Below are 24,571 nucleotides of genomic sequence, written 5' to 3'. Positions count from 1 at the left end.
ACTTTATCTTAGCTTCAATTAATGTGGACATGTGAGCAAGCTTTATGTCAATAGTCAAATAACAAGGCCATGTTGAAATCCTATTAACACTTTAAAAAATGTTACCATTGTACAAAGTTTCACAATGTGGAAGGTTTAAAATCCTACAAACCTTAAAATGTAGAAGCATAAAGTAGTTCAAGGTTTCTACGTGGGAACCTTAAAGTCATTGAGATCTTGTATGTTGGAGGCGTAAATCAATTTTGCCTATATGTATGTAAGAGTACATCTATAAATGCAATTGACATATAGTGTGAAATCATTGTTTGGTTATTCAGTGCATAGATTAAGTTCTGTCTCCATGTGTGTGTGTGTGTGCACACAAACACATGGAGAGAGGGTAGATTTACTAGTGTAGAATACACTCTGGGTTACTAAGAATTTGGAAGTTCAGTTGACAAGTAAGCTAGTGAAAGCCCACATTGTTTGCTGAATGTCTGGACTTCATATACTTCTTTTCAATCATTCTTGTAGATCCTATTGGATAGGAGAAGCCTTCACTGTTCATTATGCGTTGGCAGGCAAGAATTGGAGGATTACTACTCTAGCAACTTTCTTATTTGAGAACTAGGTGATTGAGAAAGACATCTTCACCCATGAGTTTGTGGTCAAGCTTATGTAAGCTTGATTCATTTTCAAGATACTGTGTGGGCGTGTGCATGTATGACAATACCACTTGTCCTATGGTTGGAGTTTGACACCCTCTCTACTTCATTTTTTGATACCGTGAATCTTTATGGACTTTAATATTTGTTGATAGAATGCTGCATTTTTTAAGCCAAACAATTAATGTGCAAGGGATATATGATTCTCTTATCAATCTGTGCTTTGACAAGGTCATGGACATGCTTTGTAGGTGGCTGCATACATTTTTATGAGATGTAAAATCCAGAAAGTACATTTGCCATGTCAATCCCATACAATGGATAGTTGCTGCTTGAGCACATTTTATAGCTTCTGGAAAGGCTGTGCTCATTTTCTTACAAGGTTACATTTGCCAGAAGGAACACGAACACAGTGCTAGAGCTGTTTCAACATGTGCAAAATCATGGCACTCCAGGTGTCAATGGCCCCAGGCAAGCACCAGTGCAAGCAGTCCTGTGGAGGTTTGGTTGTCCCTCCAGTCTGCTGGAGAGAATTAGCGTCTCTATAAGGACCTGGGTGGCCATCAGGCCGCACAATGGACGCGTGTATTGTGTCTGCAATCTTTAACCTTGCACTTACCCCAGGATTTTGTTGCAGGGTTAGACCAAACTCCTCTAACTGTATCTTATGCATTTCTGCTATCACTCCTTCCACTGTAGCATTGTGAGATGGCATAGTCCTCACACAGTGACCTCCATTGTGCCATTGGCCGCCTTCAAAATGATCTGGTGTAAATGTCCTGAAAAACATAATCCCTTTGTACTTTGATGACATGAGATAATCAAACACTGTCCTTAATGCAGTTCGAAAGCCGAAGTAGAAACCCAGTTGTGTGATGTTAGTTCCCGGGCAATAATGACACCCTATTACTTCATTATTCTGGTAATAAACAGAAGATTTCAAGTACCAATGGCCTGATGACAGCACAATATAGTCAAATTTCGGGAGGAAGACCGCCCATTTTGGATCAACAGTGTCCAGATAGAGTTTTTCAGTGCCTGGGGGCAGCCCCTGAATCTCATCTTCTGTCCACTTTACAAGAAAAGGAGACCAGAAAACTGCTAAAGTGAAATTGTATGATGGGAAGTACCATTGTACAAACAGATCTCTCTCATCTCTATAAAGGTTTTCCGGCATTTCAATCTGCGAAATGCAAAAAAAAAGGGTCATACTCTTTTTGGTGTAACAGTCCACCAAATGGCTATGTTGACTATCAAATTACTGCAAAACAAGGATGCTATCATCAGAGTACATGTTTTCGCATAACCCTAGTTTTTCACATATTCACTCCAGAGAAAATGGCACTACTATTGAGAAAAAGTTAAAACAGCGATTGTATCCTATACCATTTTAATATGACCCAAGAATGAATTGACCATGCCATACATAATCATTGGTTGTCTAGGTAGGAAGAAGTGAAATAAGTTGCAAGTCTAGTTCACAACATTGTACATAATCCTAATTCTAAAGATATTCCGCCCATCCTAATTCACTGTCAAAAAATTCTGATCAGAAAACTCAAAGGCGCCCACCAGAACCCTGGTCCAACTTCTCTGATTCCCTTGCCGTGGACCTTCATATCTATCCAACATGGTGAATTTTCCCCCAATCTACTTATCCATTCATTAGAAATTATACATAATACACATTGGCAACTTTTCCTCTTCAATAATTAATTCTCATATAAATAGAAAGAGATATGCTGTTGTCCATTAAATTTAGTAGGACAATTAGAGCAGCATATTCTCTCAGTTATCCTCTCAATGTGAAAACAAGCAAGTCCTTTGAAATTGCTTCTCTAACCTCATCAATAGCTCATGGAATTGTTGTGCCTAATTTTGTAATGTTGGCTACTAATATTTATTGGAAGTAGTCATTTCACAAGTTCACTGACACCCAAACTCTATTTCATAGGCAAAACATGTAAATTACCAAGTTTCATTGAATGATGCATGGTCCTAGAGAGTGTGTCCCATAAGCCAAAACCCTCCTTTGGGAAGATCCACTCATCTATAAATTGACAAACTATCCACCACTCAACCTCACCTCTTGTCTTGCAAGTTTCAGCAATTAGCTTTCTCTCCCCAACCCATCCTGACTACTGCCACATCTTCACCAGCCCCTAGCGCCATGTCCACTGTTGCCACCCTACTATCTTGAGCATCATAAAGCTTGCATTTATTGCAATGTAGGCTCAGTCTATATTATATCTTTCTCCTCCATTTGTCACCCAGCCTCCCACTACTACCGGTGATCAGCTGCCATCATCTTCAAGTGACTATATTGCTATGTTTACTGGTTCCAACCTTAGAGACTGCTGTGTTTTCGTTCCTAGCCTGCTGCCCTTCCACTTTCAACCTCACTCAGCTCTAACTAGTGGTCACAGCACTCTGGTTCTATCTTCGGTGGACATTACACATCGCCATCTCCCTCAACCTGCTGCCCTTGAGCATCTTGTACACTCTTTCCTTTATTTACAAGATTCATTCATTCACTTCAAAGTTCTCTCTCTTCTTTGTTTGTATTTGTATTTTTGCACTTGTGTTTGAGTTCTCTATGTTTTAGTCCTAGTCCTACACTCATTGTTTTCCTTTGCAAACCCTGTCAGATCTCCACATTCCCGTCTTTCCACCCACAGGGGGGAGATGATGATGGATGATGGGGTGGGGTGATGGATGGATGGATAGGTAGCAAATAATTTCAGTTTATGTATGAGTCTATGCATCAATACACTAGGCATTTATCTTTTCCAATCTGATGTGGTCACCTGATTTATGAGCACCTCTTTGTGGCCGACTAGCATATTTTATGCAAGCCAACTTTATTTTATTCGCCCCTTATTTCTGACTAACTAGTTCATACTTTTGTCCTATTTATAGGACTGATGGCTCTCTCCTCCTCGTTCATTCAACATAGACCATATTCAAGTCCTATCAGAGAGAGGGAGCCAACACTAATGCCCACATCAGCAAACTCTTGTCCTAGTATATGGATACCATCTCCAAAGCATCCCTTCTTTGAGTTATTTTGTAGTGCTCATCTTTCTTCGCAATGTTTCTCCTCTCTCCTGTGTTTGTCAGTCTATTACAGCAAATACTCATGCTTCCATCACTACACCCACTTCTGACAGGGGCGGGGAGGTGAAATCAACCTTCCTTTTTGGAGAAAGGGTGGTGGAACCCTAAATTATACCGATTACCACAAGCAATTAAAGCATAACAAATGATAACTTGAAAATTCAACACTTTACTGCTTTGGGTTTAATTGCCCTAAAGAACAACTCAAATAGACCAGATTCCCAAGAAATTGGTGGGCCGTGCCACAAACTCAAGGAACACATCAAAGTTCCCAATCCTTAGTAAATCAAGCACAATCCCACACAATTCTAAAACCACATGCTGTTCTCTGTAACAACCCCCCTAAAATTCAATTTGCCCCTTGATTCCACACTAGGGAAACCCAATGGAATCTTTTCCAATTGCATGCAAATCAGCCTTGTTAGACCACCAGATCTCATTGCGCTAATGTCTGCTAACAGAATTATGTTATATCCGCGACCTTCCTCAATCGCCAGGCCATGCATGCTAGCATCCCAATTCAGCCATGCAAACCCTAATCCTTGCTTGTTTACAAACTAGGATCATCAAATTCCCAATCCACAACACACTTCAGGTCCAAAATTAAGGCTTAGATCATCAGTTTCCACCACCATAATGCACATGCATCAACCATAGAGAGGAGAGAAGAAGCAAGAGAAGAAAATTCTGATTTTCAGTCTTGTTTGAAGGAATCGATCAGGCACGGAGATAGAGGTAGACGGACCTTACGCTCAATGAGAGAGACAGACAGAGTGCGAGTAAGCAGAGTAGAGAGTGAACACGTTTTTCGGTACAATGACGAGTGTACCGCTTTAGGTTTTAGATAGATATATGTATGAAAGTACAATGTGCTAAGGGTGTGTTCACACCCGTGCACATATAAAAGGCACGATGGCCCTTTATTCCCAACAACCTCCCACCTAAAGGCAATGTGCCTTAAGAGGAGAAAAGAATCAGCTAAGTCTAAGTATGTACAAAGCTTAAATAAATATATCTATCCAACTCCCATCATCTATCGACAATGAGCAAACCGCTCTGCTGGAAGACCCTTCATGAGAAGGTCTGCAGGATTATCATCTGTATGCACTTTGACAAGCTCAATGCTCTTGTTGTCAAGTACATCTCTAATGAAGTGATATTTCACCTATATGTGCTTTGTCTTTGCATGAAAGACAGGATTCCGTGCTAGCATGATAACACTCTGACAATCACAATGGAGAACAGGTAACTCTGTGACGCCAAGCTCTTCCACCAGACGTGAAAGCCATAAAGCCTCCTTGTATGCCTCAGTGGCAGCTACATACTCTGCCTCTGTAGTAGACAATGCAATACACTTTTGTAGCCTCAAGATCCAAGAGACCGCTCCTCCTGTGAAAGTAAACACATACCCAAAAATGGACTTCCTGCAGTCCGCATGACCAACATAGTCTGCATCCGTAAAGCCAACAACAGATGCCTTCTGCTTTCCAAAGCAGATGCACAACTCCTTTGTGCCTTTGAGGTATCTCATAATACCTTTCACTGCATCCCAATGCTTTCTTGCAAGGGGTTGCCATGTATCTGCTAACCGCTCCCACTGCAAAAGCAATGTCAGGACGTGAAGCAACCACAACATACATCAAACTGCCAACAGCTGAAGCATATGGTATCTTGGCTATTTCAGCCTTCTCATCATCAGATGTAGAACTGTCCTCTGCACTGAGTTTCACATATGGAGGCAATGGAACCCCAATTGTTTTCCCCCCCTCCATATTGAAACACAGCAAAACTTTGGAGATATACTCCTACTGAGATAGATAGAGTAAACCTTTAGATCTATCTCTGAGTATTCGCATGCCAAGAATGTGATTTGCATCACCCAGATCCTTCATGTCAAAGCTGCCATGAAGACTTTGCTTCAATGAATCCAAGGCATAAGTATCCTGGCCAGCAATCAGCATGTCATCAACATACAAAACCAAGATAATCAGGCTGCCATCTGCTGCTTTCTTGGTGTACAAGCAGTGATCCACTTGACTTCTATGAAAGCCTTGGGACTGCATGAATGTATCAAACTTATGATACCATTCTCTTGGTGCTTGTTTCAGCCCATACAAACTCCTTTTGAGTTTACAGACCATTTGTTCTTTCCCTTGTTCAACAAACCCTTCAGGCTGCTGCATATATATGTCTTCATGTAGATCACCATGTAGAAACGTAGTCTTTACATCCATCTGTATGAGCTCCATATTCTCAACTGCAACCAAGCCCAAAATGGTTCTCAATGTAGTCATCTTGACTACAAGAGAGAAAATCTCATCAAAATCAATTCCATGCTCCTGCTTGTACCCCTTTGCAACCAATCTTGCTTTGTACTTTGGTGAGGAACCAGAAGTGACCTTCATTTTGTAAACCCATTTGCATGGGAGAGTTCTCTACCCTTTAGGCAACTGCACCAAGTTCCAAGTGTCATTTTTGTCAAGAGATTCCATTTCTGATAGCATGGCTTTATACCATTTCTTGCTGTCCTGTCTATCCATTGCTTCCTTGAAGCAAGACGGTTCACCACAGTCTGTCAACATGATATAGTCAGCCACATTAATTGCACGAGGAATTAATCTGTCAAGTTATCTAGTAGCCCTGGAAGATATCCTAACCCAATGGTCATTGTTTGGTTGTTCTTGCAAATTTCCATTTTCAGCATGCTGTCCTGGCATTTCAGCCTGCAAATCAGCATTAACAGCTTGCTGTCCTGGCTGCTCCTGCACATGTAATGGCCCATTTTCATGGGCAATAGCTGGCTGATCATTTCCAGCATCATTTCCTGCATTTACAAGTTCATTTACAGCAGGTATTTGCTGCTGTACAGCGGGCACATTTTGCTATCCAAAAGGTATTTATTCCCGGAATACAACCCTATGAACCTCCTCAGTCTTTTTGGGTTGTTTGTGCATGCGATCTTTTCGAAAGATAACGTCATTGCTGCGTACTATTTTCCTTTTCTCGGGATCCCACAATTTATACCCCATTTCACCCTCGTCACCATATCCTAGGAAAATGCATTTACAGGACTTTGGCTCAAGTTTGCTGCATTTTTCTTTACGAATGTGCACAAAAGCCTCGCAACCAAACACTTTTAGATGAGCATATGAAGGTGGCTTGCCCAACCACGCTTCTTGGGGAACTCCCCCTCCCCCCAAAGACCTTTGGTGACCGATTAATCAAGTGAACAGCTATCATAACAGCCTTTGCCCAAAAACCATGGGGTAATGCAGCATGAGACAGCATCGTACGGACCTTATCCTGTATGGTCCGATTCATACGCTCTGCAACTCCATTTTGGGGTGGATTATGAGGGGCAGTGAGCTCCCTCTTTATCCCTTTGATGTCACAAAATGCCTGAAAGGCTTTAGACACGTATTCTCCACCATTGTCAGAGCAAAGACACTTAAGTGTCTTATCTGTTTGATTTTCAACCAATGCCAAGAATTTTTTAAACTTGTCAAGCACTTCATCCTTGCTACGAATAGGGTAAACCCATACTTTCCGTATAGCATCATCGACAAAGGTGACAAAATATTTCTTTTCCCCTAAAGATAATCCTGGCATTTGACATTCATCTGAATGTACTAACTCTAGAGGAGAAGATTTCAAAGAAAAAGACTTTTTGTGAGAAGTCTGTGCATGTTTGCCATAAATACAATGATCACAGTGCTCAAAATCAGCATAACGAAAACAAGGCAAGTAACCCAAACAAGAAAGCACTTTCATTCCTGTTTGACTCATGTGTCCCAACCGGCCATGCCACAAAGAAACACTTGGCTGCTCGGTCACGGCAACAACATGGTCACGCACACTAGAAACATGAAGTGGATACAACGAATCACTCTTGCAACCTCTGGCAATAACCCATTTTCCATCACCAAAGGTGGTATGAAAACCATCATCATCTAGCTGTCCTGTGCTAATCAAGCTCTTCTTGAGCTAAGGTACATGCCGTACATGCTTAAGTGTAAAGACAGAGCCATGCTGAAACTATAACTGCACACTGCCAATACTTGCAATCTCACATGCATAGTTGTCCCCAAGATGGACAACACCATGTCGACCCCCTGTATATACGGAAAACCACTCACGATGAGGGGTGACATGAAAGGAAGCACCTAAATCAAGAATCCAGGTATGCATGTCATCACCTGTATCTACAAGTAGAGCATGTGCACCAAAATGTGAAGAGACAAAGAGTACATCACTCCCACTGTCACTGTCATGAGTGACTACATTCACCTCTTCAATTTTTACACTGCTTTCCTTAGGCTGACTGTCCTTCTTCTCTTCCTTGCAATCATCTATCTTCTTGCCTTTTCCTTTCTCTTTCTTCCATTTGTAGCAGTCACGTTTAAAGTGACCCTTCTTGCCACAACGATGGCATTCAACATCTTTGCCACGTGATTTACTGCGTCCCATGCCATCATATTTGTCCTTTTGTTGTGATCTGCCCCTAGTATGCAAAGCACTGGAAGACTTACTGGATGCGTTGTTCTGCCAATTCATCTCTTCCATAAGTAGAGCACTCTCTACATCAGCATACAAAAGGATCACATTAGAATTTCTCATAATAGTCCTGAATGTATCCCAACTCTCTGGTATTGTGCAAAGCAAGAAAGTAGCCTTAAATTCCTCATCAATCATGAACTTCAAGGCAACCAACTGACTGAAAATGGAGTTAAACTCACTCAAGTGAGTAGACATTGCTGTACCTTCTTTCATACACAAATCCATAAGCTTTTTCAGCCAATACACTTTACTTGCAGCGCTCTTCTGTGCATACAATTCTTCCAATCTAGTCCATATAGCATATGCAGAATCCAAACCTTCAATGTTGAAGAGCGAGGCATCAGAAATCGATAGCTCTATGGTTGAGCGTGCAAGCTCATTCAACTCATCCCAATCGTCCTGATCCATGTCCTGTAATATTTTCGAGGCCAAAAGGATAATGTGCAATAAGGGCAAATTTTTTTAAATTATCCCCTCCTTTCCCCAGCCGATGGTCGTGCTGGAGGAGAGGGAGGGGAGGCACGATGACTGTGCACCGTGCTAGAGCTCATGGAAGGCTTGATGCTCATGCATCAGGCCGCGTGGGGGAGGGGAGGTACCTCTCCCTCTCCCTATAAAACCCATCGCCATGGGAGCTGGAAGGGGGAGCTAGGAGCCGTGATGCCGCCAGTTTGAGGAGGGTAAGGAGTGTTACGCTGCCATTAAGAGGGAGCTGGAAGAGATAGCATATCGCTGACTGAGAAGGAGAGTGGGAGGAGATTTGACATAGTGAAGAAGGAAGCTGCCGCCGAATTCTGCCTCGACCTCATCTCGGCCCTGCCCGCCAACACGCCGCCAGAAGGACTGCCCGCCATCACGCCGCCAGAAGAATCGTCTTCTTCCTCTACGTGGAGTAGCCGCGCCCACAGAAGCTTCTTGAGAAGCTTCTAAGGGGAGGATCTAAGCCCCCCTTCATGTGGCTTTCTTAAGCCTTCCTCTAGGTTTTTATAAACCCCTTTTCCCCCGGGATCCAAAGCCCCCCTTCCCGTGCCTTTCCTATTGCCTGTACAAAGTGGGTTTTTTAAACCCATCCCCAAGATTTAAAGCCCTTCTCGTGGGTTCCATATAAGTCTTTTTTTAACCCCGGGTTTCTTAAAAACCCTTTCCGTGAGGTTTCCACCCAAGTCCCCTTTCTCTTCGAAATTTCCACCTTAGGCCCTTCTTCTTGAAATTCCTACCCAAGTCCCCTTAAAGTTTGACTTATCCCAGTAATTAAATCCTTGTTCCCCCCTTTTAGCATTTCACAAAGCCCATCTAAAACTACCTTCCTTGGGCTTTTCATAGGCCTTATCAAGCGGGTTTTATTACCCCCAAGGTTTTAAGCACTTTTTTTTTCCTTGCCTTCCCTTTTAAATTCCATCATAGGCCGGGTTCTTTTCTTCTATTAAAAAAAAAAAACCCTTCCCACATAAGCCTTTTAAAACCATTTCATGGAGGAAGCCTATACAGCCTTCTAAAGCCGATTCCGAGAAACCGTACAAGCGGTCACAAAGGGAGTTTCGCGTTCGAAGGAGACGGGCCAAGATCATAAGTCCACGACCAATGCGAGAAGGTCAAAGTCACGATGGCTCCTAAGAAGGCACAAGGCGCAACCGCAGGAGGATCATCTCCTAACATCCATGTGGACATTTCACCACAAGTCTAGGTTTTTCTTCCTAATTTTGATTAACGTCATAATATTTCAATTGTGCATGGATCATTTATGGAATTAGGATGCATTTTTTTTTATTGAAATACCTTGACTAAATTAAAAGAAATAACTTCGATCAAGGAATTGGTCATTTGTATTAAACGAATGAAAAAGAAGAGCATAAGATCTTTATGCATTCCTGGCAAGTGGTTATTATGCATTGCAAAGTAACGAACTCAGATTAACTAATGCCCATCTTTATAAAATTGAAATTACTAATGTACACTTTCGATTATGCATGGGAAAGAGTAAATCATATGTCGCATTATTAGGCATCTTTCCTTCGAAATGATTCATTAAAAGAAGGTCGCTAATAATCCGTAGGAATTTACAAGGCATGGAAATGGTTCTTAAAACTGCGTAAAGTAGATTAAAATCTAGTCAATTGGCTTAAATCTCAATCAACTACGTAAATAGTTACAAAAGGTTGTACAATGCTTATTCAGCATACGAAAATCTCATTTAGAAAAGAAGTTAGAAAAAGGTTGCATGGTTCACATAAAACCCTATCGCTTAGTAGCATGAATCTTAAATGCATCAATAGAAGTTATGTCGTAACTTAGCATATGCTTTGGGTTTAACCAGAAAAGTAGGGTTTGTAAATATACTCAAACGTAGGAAATGAATCATGTGGTTACGGGAAGGGTATCGTAAATACCTCCAAGAATAGATAAGTAAATTGGTTTACCCTAAAAACACCTAAACCGCAAGCAACTCGTTCAAGAAGGGTTAAATCAATGCAACATATCCCAAAGAGCTAACTAGGGTTTAGCACATTGAGGACGTGACCTAATCGCTCTTATTGCCAAAGCTGAAACTCTTATACCCTAAAGACTTACCCTCATTCACGGAATGTAGGAACAATAGGGCACACTTGCGAGAAACGATCTAGGGTTTTTACCCTAAGGATCGCTCGCTAAAAGAATGAAACTCGATTTGGATTTGGACCTTTAGGACCGATAATATCGACCTAGTGCAATCAGGAACGGATTGTTATGAAGATACCCTAACCCTGTTTCATATCTAATCATGATTTCGTGATTAGACAACGCCATTCGATGGGTAAAATAGTCCCATGATTTTGATGCGACACTCGCGCAATAGGTTGCAGAGTCGCATGATCTTGTGATTTGATCAAAAGGGAATGGCCAATTCCTCGAAATGAGATTGGCAGATTCTTACGCAAGTTTATCTTGCAAGAGGAGAAATAATCGTCGTGATATAGTACCTTTCTTGGGTAAAGTAACCAAGATACGAGGATTAGATATTTGCTTGGAAGCAAAAGACCAATTAGTAAATTGGAATAACATATTTACTGCTAATAGAACTTAAGGTATTGGTTAAGTTGGGTTAGTAGGGTACGGCCCTAACCCAAGGATATAGGGTTAACAAACAAACCCTTGGGGATCTTGCCAAGTCGCAATTGATCCTGGATCGAGTACTGGATGCATTCGGAGAGAAAGATTCACTCCTTAGCAATTGGCCAAATAAACGACCACTGGAATTGATTGTGCTTGTAACAGTTTAGAAAGCACTGTTTGCATTGTTTGCTCAAGGAACTAAAGGATGAAAAGATATCTAATGCTTCAGGTTGAAGGCCTGAAGGGAGAGGCAGCTTCAGTTACCCCTGACTGCCTGCCTGACCCTAACCAAGGGGGTTGTTGACCACGCCAGGAACGTGGACCGAACCCGCCGCGAGAGGTCTCTCCGTTGAGTTCTACTTGGAGCAGGAGGACGCTTGGGTGCCAGGGGGGGCTCTGGCCGTAAATCCCTCGCCTTCCGGGTCCTGCACAAGAGGCTAACGTGACTCGGGATTGGATCTCGAGGCCCGCATACTAGTCTACGGGCAGAAGCTTGGAATAGTGATCACTATGGATTACTGGATAGCCTTCGGGTAGATTATGGACAAGCCTACGGGCGGAACTCCTTGTATTTCAAAGATAAAATGATGAAATGTTAAAAAAAAGAACTTGCTTGATATTGTTTTTCTATGTCACGTGATAAGATTACGTAAAGGAACCAGTGCTTAACAGGATTAATTAAGGAAGCTGATTGTTATATGTCAAATTAATGTGTTAGATAATTACATAACTAAAACAAACCGAGGAAAGTGCGGAGGATGAGCCATGGGTCCGTCCTACGATTGGGTGGTCCCGGTTAGCCGAGAACTTTTCTCAAAAATCTCGAAGAACAGCGGGATGATCATCATCATCAAAACGAATAACGAGAGCGATGACCTAGAGTTACGTCTTACCCGATTTACGCTGTTTTAGGGGAACGGAATGGGACTATGCCTTATGGCAGAGAGGTTGAGCCTTGCATCCCTCTCGTTTCCCATTCTCCTTAAACCAAGTGCAGCGTGAATCCGCTTCGGACCTGGCGTTTCTGCGTAAAGTAGTTCGCTCGGGTCTGACGCTAGTTGCTGTTAGCTAATGACCAATCAGGAAAACCCTAATTCCGGTCGATCCCAAGTGGGAACGGCCAGGATACTTCCGCTACGTGGCAAACGCAGGAAGACCTAGATCGCAAAACCCGTAACATTCCATGGGAGTGTCGGGCAGAGTTTTCTAGACATCCTTTCTAATAGATTGCTAAGACGTGTCCTGGATGATACTAGTGGACACGTTACATGTCCGCAAGCTTTGCCCCTTTAGTTTTGATCGGCTTTGCCTGCTTCTTTTGTAACAGGATATTGTAGCACTGTTTTTGCCACACTGCAAAATTATGTGCGCCTTCAAGCTTCTTTATATGCATCGAATTATTGCTGTCATTGCTCCCAGCCATGGTTTTCAGCTCAAAAGTGACCAAAAAACCAGTAAATGCAGGCCCAAATTGTCACCCAAGTGACCAAGGTACAAATAAGTACCAATCAGCAATAAATGACCACGCAGAAGTACAGATTTCAGATCTGTAATTCAGTTTTCAGAAGTACCAAACCAAGTGCTACAGCATTATCCAACTGATTACAGCTGTTCCAAAGGGCATGTGCATCACATTACATGAGAAATCCCAAAATTTCAGCTGCAATTTCTGTTGTACGTGTACCCACGGGCATAAAATTTGACACAAACGGTCAAAAGCCCCAAAATTTTGTGCTCAAAAGCGTCAAACACACATCTGCATTTCCTCTGCCATGCATAGGGCTGTCCAATTTTGCCAAAATGAAGCAATTTCAGCAAAACCCCCAAATTTCACCAAGTGTTGATGTCCAAATTGCGCGGAATTCAACCTGCATGTACATAAAATGACCAAATGCTGCACAAATTTTGCCCAAATTGCAAAAGCCCCAAATTGCACGGGGTCCAATGTGCCTCAATGTCGAGAAATTGGGTTAATTTCAGCCCAATTGGTGCATGTACATGAAAAGCCCCAAATGTCGGGGACAAAATGTCACAAATTCCTGCAATTTCTGAGACAAATTTGCTTGTCCTACATCAAATTTCCCAAATCTGGGAAAAGCCCCAAATTTCTGGGCTAAATGTTGAGAAATTTCACTCAGATGAGCAAAATTTCAACAATTTTGGCGAAATCCCCAATTCAAATGCGCACAATGTCTGCAATTCCGACGCAGATGCCTCAATTTTTTAGGAACAGTGCTCAGTCTGGCAAAGCCCCAACTTTCTGGGCCAAAATTGCACAAAGTTAATGTTTTGTGCTTGCACGAGCGAACCCCGGTTAGGGGAAGGAGTTTGAGAAAAAAAAAATTGAAAAAAAAAAGTTTCGAATGACGAGTCCGTTGACCCATCAAGCCTCCCCGTCGCACGCTCGCCCACTGGTTCTGTCACACGTTGTGCGCCCCGTCAGGTCTCCTTGCCCGCTGGTGTCGCGCGCCCCATCAGGCCTGTCCTTGCCCGCTGCTGATTCCGTCACGCATTGACTACTGCCCACTATCGCCCCTCAGTTGCAGTCGCCTTGGTCCACGCTGGACCCCGACTAGTCACAGCCCGTCACGCCTGCCACGCAGCTCGATTGGACCCCCAACCAACTGCAGCCCGTCACCTGCTACTACCCGTACTATCCGACTGTTGCCCGCCAGCAATTCCTCCTCACACTGCCTCTTGCCGGCTCCTCAACAGTCCACAAGACTGTTACACGAGACTTTGCGTGTTGCCTGCACCTCTCAACAGCTTGAGTGAGCCATTGGCTCTGATACCAATTTGAAGGAATCGATCAGGCACGGAGATAGAGATAGACAAACCTTACGCTCAATGAGAGAGACAGAGTGCGAGTAAGCAGAGTAGAGAGTGAACACGTTTTTCGGTACAATGACGAGTGTACCACTTTAGGTTTTAGATAGATATATGTATGAAAGTACAATGTGCTGAGGGTGTGTTCACACCCATGCACATATAAAAGGCATGATGGCCCTTTATTCCCAACAAAAACAGTGACCAGCATCAATTTCCAGCCTAAAATAGTGACCAATGTCATTAATCCTCAATTTGCTCCTTGTTACTAAATGATCAAATTGAGTTCTCAATAGTTGCACGTGGGTCACCTTTGTTACACTTACCATGTTCCTCCTAAGTTCTGGTGTGAACGCTCCCTTATCTCACAGGCACTTTTTACCTTCTGGCTAGATAAGTGTTTTTTCCCCACATGAACACCCATTAGTGGGTGTGATACTTAGTACCTTAGGAATTACACTTTCATTTATTCTCACATAGTGGATGTGACCTTCCAACACTCTCTTCTCTCTTGTTGTTCACTTGTTCACTATGAGTGTGTGTGTGAGTGTGCACATGTTGCTGGAAACCTGGCCTAACAGTGGTATTAGAGCATACCTCTTCTCAACTGGCACCTTGCTTACACGCCGCCATAGCCAACATTGAGCCTCGAGCTCAGCTGCCCGTTCCTCTTAGTTTGCATGCAACCTTCAATCGGTTGCGTGCTACACCTCTTCATCAACAGCCTACACACTATCTGCCTCTTGCCCGTGGCCTCCTATCCAACGAGGTCTCAACAATTCACACGACTATCCTGTCACGGAGTCTCCTTCTTATCACACCCTATCCCACCACCATGCCCGACAATATACACACTGTCAACTCAAGCCCAACAGCCCCGTTTTCCCTACAGACAGGTCACCAATAATTATACACTACTCCCCTGAAGTCCAACAAGCTAAGCGACGTCACACTTGCCTCATCAAAGGCGTCGACAACTGCACGTGTTGATAAATGCCCAAATTTTTTGTGCACGTGGTCCCATCTCTACCCGACACTATTTTTCATTAGAATATTCAATTCCCAAACCTTAATCAGCATTAAGTCACTTAATATTGCTCCCATCACATGCAACACCCCTATCAAACACAAATTTTGAGGATTTGACATTAGACCTCAATTTTCCTCAAATTTCTTCAAGAATTTTAGGGCTTTTGCCTAAAAATCCCAAATCTCATCAATAATTTGGGAATTTTGCATCCTCAAGCATTAAAGATGTGTCAGAAGTGGAGCAGCGGTGGAAGCATAAACATGTGCTGAAATAAACTGCTGAAACACGAGACAAAAAGAAAAGAAAGAAAGAACACGATACAGATGAGAACTCAGATGTATGCACGGGAAATGGAATCCATATATCTGAACACGAGACAGTCGCATACAACAGTGAGTCACTGGCTGCGTGGGCACTGGCACTGGCACTAGCTCCTCTCTCCACAGAGTCTGCAGATGGTGAAGATGATGATGATGATACTGACTGAGGAGGAGCCACTGAGTATAAATAGGCTAAAAAGTGGGGAGCAATAAATGCTGGTCGGCCAGCATTAATGCTGGCCGACTAGTGCATAAAATGCTCCACTGGCATAAAATGCCACACCATAAAAATACCTAAAATACCTAATAAAAATGCCCAGCCCAGATCAAGCTCAGACTCACACATGAGCTGACAAATACTCTGCTAACACCCTCTCTCAGATCATGGGTGATCTGATACAATACAATAGTACAATGAAAAGGGATCAGAAACTATACAACATAGAACCACCAAGTAGAACTGTGACATTAAAGCGATATTTAATGTGACATTAAGGTCACAAACATTGAATGTGACATTAAAGTGACATTTAATGTGACATTAAGGTAAATCAAGGGGAACACGCACGAGGATGACCGTCCGGGCTCTTGGGCGCCCGAACGGGATTAAGGGGAGCCTAGAACTGAAGAGAGTCCAAGAATAGTAGGACTCACCAAGGTTTGACGGCTGGCAATCGGATCACGATGGTCTGGCCAGCAATATACTAGGCAAGGCTGGGAGGTGAGAGGAATCACTGGTGCTCATTCATCCCGACTACTTTCTCTGGCTTTATGGTCTTCTCAGAGTCATCTGTCATTGGAAAAAGTTTTTATTGGGGAACAGACCAAAATGAAAGTTTTCAAAAACTTAAGGTAGCTATTGCTACAGCTCCAGTATTATTAATAGTGGATCCCAACAAATCATTTGTGGTTGAAGCTGATGCCAGTGATAAGGCAATAGGCGCGGTCTTATTACAAGAAGGTCGACCAGTTGCTTTTGAAAGCAAGAAATTAGACCGTGCAAAACAGAATTATTCTGTTTATGAAAGGAAGCTATATGCAATAGTACATGCACTGAAGAAATGGAGGCACTATCTGTACGGTGCCAAACTTTTGATTTTATCGGATCATGAAAGCATTAAGTGGCTTAATGATCAACCGGATTTACACAGGCGTAAAGCCAGATGGGCCGAACTCCTCCAAGAGTTCGACTATGAGATAAGATATAGAAAAGGAAAGTATAATATAGTAGCTGATGCACTTAGCAGAATGCCCATCATCAATGAATTGAGTTTTACTCAGTTCACTTCCAACTTGCTTGAATCTTTAAAAGGGAAATGCCAGGTTGATCCGGCATATTCCAACATATGGGAAGCAATAAAAAATGGGGATCCAAATGAAAGTGCTTCTATTGAGGAAGGAATATCTGAGGATGTTCAACAAGGAAATGGAGCATCAGGGGTTGCTCAAACTAGATTCAAGTGGAAGAATTTTACCATTGATAATGGTTATTTACTCTACAAAGGTAGGGTATGTGTCCCGAAAGATATAGAAATAAGGCGCCAGATACTCTTTGAGTGTCATGATACCCCTAGCGCAGGACATCCAGGAGTTAATAAGACTATAGTCTTATTAAAAGGCAGTTCTATTGGCCTGGAATGAATAAGGACGTCCTTGACTATGTGGTCAAATGTAATAAATGCCAGGTTAATAAAGCTGAAAGATTGAAAATGGGAGGACTTCTCCATCCATTAGAGATTCCTTCGGGAAAATGGGAGAGTATCTCCATGGACTTTATTGTTGCTTTACCCAGAACACAGAGGGGGCACGACTCTGTGTGGGTAATTGTGGATAGGTTAACCAAAATGGCTAGGTTTATTCTCCACTTCAACTAATGTTAAAACACCAGAATTGGCTAGATTGTTCGTAGAGAACATATACCGATTGTATGGCCTTCCGGCAAATATAGTTACTGATCGGGATAGAAAATTTGATAGCCAATTTTGGCGTGCGGTATTTAGGAAATTGGATACTAAACTTAGCATAAGTACGGCAGATCATCCGCAAACAGATGGGCAAACTGAAAGGGTTAACCAAATTCTTGAAGATATGCTTAGGGCATATGTAAGTAAAAGGCAAACTAATTGGGAAGAGTATTTACCGATAGCAGAGTTTGCATATAACAGTGCCAAGTACTCTTCCACTGGATATAGTCCATTTATGTTAATGTATGGGTTTTAGCCCAAAGCTCCTTTTGCAATAGGACTGCATAAGGAAAAGGTTCAGGCAGCTAAAGACTTTTTGGAGGATATGAATAGTATGTTAAAATTTGCTCAAGAAAATATTAAAAAAGCTCAAAATCGAGCTAGAGCATATGCAAATCCTCACCGAAGAGACATCTCCTTTGAAGAAGGAGAATTGGTCTATCTTAAGGTGCCTGAACAAACTAAAACTATGAAAAAGGGACAATGTCCAAAGCTTTCACCAAGGTATTGTGGTCCTTTCATAATACTTAAAAAGGTGGGAGAATTGGCTTACAAGCTCCAACTACCTACTGGTAGTAAAATACATCCAGTTTTTCATGTAAGTAAATTAAGGAAGAAGCTGGGTGATTTGGATAATCTAATCTTAAATGATGACATTGAGGAGCTGTTCAATGACCAATCTAATCCACATGAACCAGAAAGAATATTAAATATTCGTAATAGACGAACAAGGAATACTATTTATCAAGAATGTTTGGTTAAGTGGAAAGATTGTTCAGAAGAAAGCTCAACATGGGAGCGAGTAAGTACTTTAAAGAAAAGGTTTCCCGATTTACAGTTAGACCTTCCAAGTATCGTTTTCGAGGACGAAACCGATTCTTAAGGGGAAGGAAATGTGACATTAAAGCGATATTTAATGTGACATTAAGGTCACAAACATTGAATGTGACATTAAAGTAACATTTAATGTGACATTAAGGTAAATCAAGGGGAACACGCACGAGGATGACCGTCCGGGCTCTTGGGCGCCCGAACGGGGTTAAGGGGAGCCTAGAACTGAAGAGAGTCCAAGATAGTAGGACTCACCAAGGTTTGACGGCTGGCAATCGGATCACGATGGTCTGGCCAGCAATATACTAGGCAAGGCTGGGAGTGTTGGGGGTAAAGGCGCCTCCGCCGTGCCGCCCCGTGTATTACTACACTGACAGTACCCGCCACTGCACACTGCAGGTGGCGGGTGCCCGTCACGTCACTTTATTCTTTATTCTTTTAGTGACAGTTTGAATAAAGGAAGGCCCGGTCACACATTGTGACTGTTGGAGTTCCCATTTCTTGTCTCTCTCTTTCTTGCTCTTGCTCTCCCTCCATAGCTCGCGTGCAAGCTTCGATCCTTCTCACCTTTCAACTGGTATCAGAGCTTGGCATTCTCTTGCTCGAGCTCGACTCGGTGCTTCCCGACCTTCGCATCGACTCGCTTCATGCATTGGGTCTCCATCCCGGTAGCCATAGCCGACCTCTTGAGCTCCCAACTCTCCCCGGCTTCCCGAGCTCCATCCCGGCCTTCTTGAGCTTCATCAGGGCCTTGCCCTTGAGGTATTGCTTCAGCATTTGCAGGCATCTGAGTGTATTCTCAGTTTGAAACAGGTCAGGAACAAAGGGCAGCCACTCTTCTTGAGCTCCATAGCTCATATCTTCCCTCCCCTTTGCATTGGGCCTTCATGGCTTGGTATGTGCCTACCTTGGGCCATCATTGAGCCCCCCCACGCTCAACATTCAGCCACGTGATTAAAGCAGCACTCCAGGCCTCAACACGCTGAATATGGCGCCCATTTTCAGACTTTGACCTCCACGTTTTACAGCTGAATGCTTTATTGCTCATGGAGCACTCATCATTGGCCTATTTGGAGGGCATTTAAGCCATTTTTGGATGTCATTTTGATGCTTTGCTTGACATTGAGGTTGGGAGCTGATCATTCTCAGTTTTGAAACTGTCATTCACTGCATAACAGTGCTGGAAACAGGGCAGCACCCCTGACACTGACATTTGTTGCTTATGCCTCATTCCATTGGAGCTATTTGATGCCCGTATGCGGTCTACTTCCTACCCGGATGTATTGGGGATGTATGCATTTGGTTTGACCATGATTTTGGCTTGAATTCGGGGCTGAAATCTACTGTTTAGAACAGTAAATACATGCTGGAATAACAGTGGGCTGAAGGTACTTTACATGCTTTGGCACTTACCTACCGATACCGGATGTATGCTTTGAGCTTTGGCATGATGTCTCTGACATTTGGGGACGACTTGGAGCGATTTTGGCTTGAATACGGGGCTGAAATCTACTGTTTAGAACAGTAAATACATGCTGAAATAACAGTGGGCTGAAGGTACTTTACATGCTTTGGCACTTACCTACCGATACCGGATGTATGCTTTGAGCTTTGGCATGATGTCTCTGACATTTGGGGACGACTTGGAGCATATGTATGAGATTATGGGATGCTTTTGAGCTTCGCATTAGCTCCGTCTTCACTGGCATTTGGACCGACTTGGCATGCTCGTGGACCGCCTATGCCTCATGTCTCTGCTTGACAGTTAGGCTTTTGCATTACATACTTTGGTTCGTGACATATGCTATTTGGTTCGTGTATGCCATACCGACATTTGGAGCTTGGATTTGGATGTATTTGAGCATTCCCTTGGTTGCTATTTGGATGTCATTGAGTTGACCGAGAGCTTATTTGGGCTTATGTATTGCTTCATGGTTAACACGACCGGTGCTTCATGTATGTCATGCTCTCTTGGATGCGCTTGATGCTTTGACAGGGTCACTTATCACTGGTGCTTTCTCTTGGGTTGTTTGAGCTTCTGAGCTCGCTTTGTACGCCTTTTGTGCCAGTGGGAGCATTTTACATGCTTGCTTGACCTTTGGCAGTTGCATGCTATTGGAGCACTTACATGTATTTGGAGCAGTTTATGTCTTGAGCAGCTACATACGCATTGAGACTTTGGGATCATACTCCGATCTTTATGGATATGCATTGATGTACTCTTGGTTCACAGGATGCTTATGAGCTAAGTCTCATATTTGAATCTTTCTCTTTGAGCAGACACCTATTTGTGTCAGGTTTTTGGCAGTTACAGGAACACCTTGCCTAGAGTGTCTGGGGGTGTGCCTTTCACTGGCAGATGTTATTTTGACATGCTTCGGTGTTGAGCTCATGTTCTTTTCACTGTCATTGGCCTTGCTTATGTCCGTTTCATGCCGGCTTTGGACCTAGCATTGTTTGCTTGACATTGGATCCTATTTTGGGACAGTTTGCTCTCTAGACTGCATACCTGCAATTTATTACAGCAAGCAGTTATTGGTGGACTGAGGTGTACTTTTCATGCTGAAATATCCTGATTTGGTATACCGCACCTAGTACTAAGAGGGCAGCAACTTTTGGCACACTTTGCTCGCCCTTTGGACCCCGTTTTGGTCATTTTTGGGTAGTTTCTGCAGTAAAACAGCAAGCAGTTTTGGACTGTTTGGGCATTTCCAGCCTGCATAATGGCGTCATCTTCGCATGATAGTGCCATCTTTAACATTACAAAGTTGGATGGTACCAACTACTCTTACTGGAAGAGTCAAATATGGCAGGTTTTGGTGCAGAAATCTCAGATTAAGCCACTTCAGTTGAGTGGGGAGCAGCCTGAAACTATGGACAATGAGGACTGGCTTGAACTTGATGAGCTATGCAAGTCCACGATTGTATTGTCTCTCACTGAACAGGTACATTATAATGTATTTGAGGAAGCACAGAGTGCATGGGATCTATGGAATAAGATCAAGAATCTTTATGATAAGAAAAGTCCGGCGAGTCAGATGTACTGGTTGAAGCAGCTTATGGATCTGCGCCCGCATGAAGGATAATGCGACTATGTCTGCTCACTTGAGCCAATTCCATGCTATACTGAAGAACCTGACTTCGCAGGATATCACCTTTGGAGAGGAAGTAACTCCTCTTTTCTTGCTTGGGACTCTGAATGAGTCATGGGATGTATTCCGCACTGCTCTTTGTGCCTCTAGTGCTACTCTAAAATTGGCAGATGTTGAGAGTGCTCTTCTTCGGGAAGAGGTGAATCGCAAAAACTTGGATGCCTCTCGTGGTAGTCATGCTTTGACAGTTAGAGGCAGGAATGACATGTATGACCGTGGTAATGGCCAAGGCCGTGACTCGTAGAAGGGTCGGTCTAAATCTCGTGGCAAGTCGCGTAGTAAGTCGCGTGGGCGCAATGCAAATGTCACTTGTCATCATTGTGGGAAAAAGGGCCATATTAGACCACAGTGTCATGAGTTGCGCAATGAGAAGCGCAAGGATAAGGGGAAAGATAAAGTGCAGGAGAAGTCCTCTGATCGCAGCATAGTACCTGCGAAGTCCAGCATCAAGATTGAGGAAATTAATGTCATGCAGACTGAGGAGTCCGATGGTGGTGATGAGTTTATACTTGCAGCTAGTTCTTCTGATGCTTCACACTTGACTGAGACATCTAGTATGTATGCACAGTGCTGGTTATTGGATTCAGGTGCATCCTTCCATGTGACGCCTTACCGTGAGTGGTTTCACTCTTACCGTACTGTATCTGGATCAGTCAGACTTGGAGATGACAGGTCTCTTGATATTGTGGGCTATGGAGATATTCAGTTGCAGTTTTCCACTGGCAGTTCCTTTTTGCTCAGGGATGTACGTCATGTACCTGCGCTTACGCGCAAACTTATGTCTGCAGGACAGTTGGATGATGCAGGGTTTCATGTCTGTTTTGGGGATTCTGCCTGGAAAATTACCAAAGGCAGACTTGTGCTTGCTAGAGGCGCCAAGGCTGGCAGCCTCTATCCTCTTGTTGTATCTGGGTCTTCTGTAGACCATGTTTTGCAGTAAGCTCTATCCCACATGTATCGCTTTGGCATGCCCGTTTGGGGCATATGTCTTTGAAGGGAATGAAAATGTTATCTGGTTTGCAGTATCTTCCGCCTTTGGACTATGCACGTTTTGACTCGTGTGATCATTGTCTTTATGGTAAGCAGAATAGGTCTACGCATAAGAAATCGGGTAGGCCACGCATGAGTGAGCCCTTGGCATTGGTGCATTCCGATGTTTGTGGGCCTATGCCTTGCATGTCTATGGGTGGCGCGAAGTACTTTGTTACCTTCATTGATGATTTTTCTAGGAAAGTGTGGGCTTATCCCATAAAGCAAAAGTCCGATGTCTTGGCAGTCTTTCAGCGTTGGCTTGCTCTTGTTGAGAACCAGACTGGGTATAGGCTGAAATGCCTTAGGACTGACAATGGGGGAGAATATGTCTCACGTGCTTTTGAGCAGTTTTGTGATGACAGGGGTATTAAGCATCAGTTGACCGCCCCTTACACCCCACCCCAGAATGGTTTGGCTGAGCGCATGAACAGGACTATTCAGGAGCGTGTGCGCTCTATGCTTAGCCATGTAGGCCTACCCCAGAGTTTTTGGGCTGAGGCAATTAGTACGGCAGTGCATGTCATAAACCGATCGTCTTCCAGTGGATTGGATTTCCAGGTTGCAGAGGAAGTTTGGGCTGGTAAGCCACCCTCTTATGCGCATCTCCGTGTCTTTGGTTGTGAGGCATTCTGCCATGTGCCCAAGGACAAGAGGAGTAAATTGGATCCAAAGAGCATTAAATGCATATTCCTTGGCTATGGTGAGTCAGGAGAGATGGGCTATCGCCTATGGGATCCGCAGGCGCGGAAAATAGTACGCAGCCATGATGTCGTCTTCCATGAAGACAAGATGCACAGGCAGCCTGAGAAGGTGGTTGAGATCCGCAGAGTGATCTTTCAGGAGGAGCCTAGAGCTCCAGCACAGCCAGTAGTACAGCCTGCAGCAGTTCCTCCACAGGGCCAGGGTGTTGGACATGCAGTTAGACAGGCAGCAGAGCCTACGGTGAGACGGTCTGCTAGAGACAGACGTCCACCTGACAGATTTCAACCCTCTATGCATTATGTTTTGGTTACAGATGCAGGAGAGCCTTTCACTTATGATGAGGCTATGCGCAGGGGTGACAGTCACTCCTGGGAGAGGGCTATGCAGTCTGAGATAGACTCCCTGCATAAGAATGAGACTTGGGATTTGGTTGCCTTGCCTAAGGGCAAGAAGACTTTGCCATGCAAGTGGGTGTACAAGCTGAAAAGTACCCCTGGACACCCCAAGCTGGCATACAAGGCTAGATTGGTAGCAAAGGGTTTTAAGCAGGAACATGGTGTGGACTTTGATGAGGTCTTCTCTCCTGTGGTTAAGATGACCACCCTGCGCTTAGTCTTGGCTTTGGTTGCACAGCTTGACTTAGATCTATATCAGATGGATGTCAAGATGGCTTTTCTACATGGGGACTTGCATGATGAGATCTATATGGATCAGCCTAAGGGCTTTGCAGAACCTGGCAGGGAGCACCTAGTGTGCAAGTTGAAGAAGAGCTTGTATGGCTTGAAGCAGGCACCTAGGGAATGGTATCATAAGTTTGATGCCTTTATGCAGTCACAGGGCTACAGCAGGAGTGCTATGGATCCGTGTCTTTACACGAAGAAAGCCCGTGATGGCAGTTTGCTTATCTTGGTACTCTATGTTGATGATATGCTGATAGCAGGGAAAGCTCATGATGAGCTAGATGCTCTTAAATCTCAGCTGAAGAAGAGCTTTGAGATGAAGGATTTGGGACAGGCCTCACATATACTTGGGATGCGCATTAAGCGCGATAGGCATCAGGGGCTTTTGTATCTCTCACAGCGGGAGTACATTCATAAAGTTCGTGAGCGCTTCCGCATGCAGGACGTAAAGCCTATTGGCTGTCCATTACCTTCTTATGTGAAGGTATCACAGGCCGATTGTCCGCAGACAGATGAGCAGAGGGCCGAGATGGCCAAGATCCCTTATGCTTCAGCCGTGGGCAGTTTGATGTATGCCATGATAGCCACTCGTCCAGATATTGCGCATGCAGTTGGTGTTGTGTCAC

General features: G+C 43.6%; 1 protein-coding gene across 1 annotated transcript in view; it reads right to left on the bottom strand.

Moving 5' to 3' along the window:
- Positions 1–806: 806 nt before the first annotated feature.
- Positions 807–24,571, bottom strand: part of LOC148012368 (protein trichome birefringence-like 26) — a 33,686-nt gene continuing 9,921 nt past the window's right edge. Inside the window, exon 4 of the mRNA XM_087669513.1 lies at positions 807–1,827. Coding sequence (XP_087525639.1) covers positions 1,060–1,827 — 768 coding nt within the window. The 3' untranslated portion in view covers positions 807–1,059. The remainder of the gene's footprint in view (positions 1,828–24,571) is intronic.

The sequence above is a fragment of the Lygodium microphyllum genome, chromosome 27 (assembly GCF_053477565.2).
Source record: "Lygodium microphyllum isolate KBCC chromosome 27, Lygodium_microphyllum_v1.1.10, whole genome shotgun sequence".
In the NCBI taxonomy this organism is placed as follows: Eukaryota; Viridiplantae; Streptophyta; class Polypodiopsida; order Schizaeales; family Lygodiaceae; genus Lygodium; species Lygodium microphyllum.
Note: the sequence above shows the minus strand (reverse complement) of the source record. Positions and strands in the feature narration are given on the sequence as shown.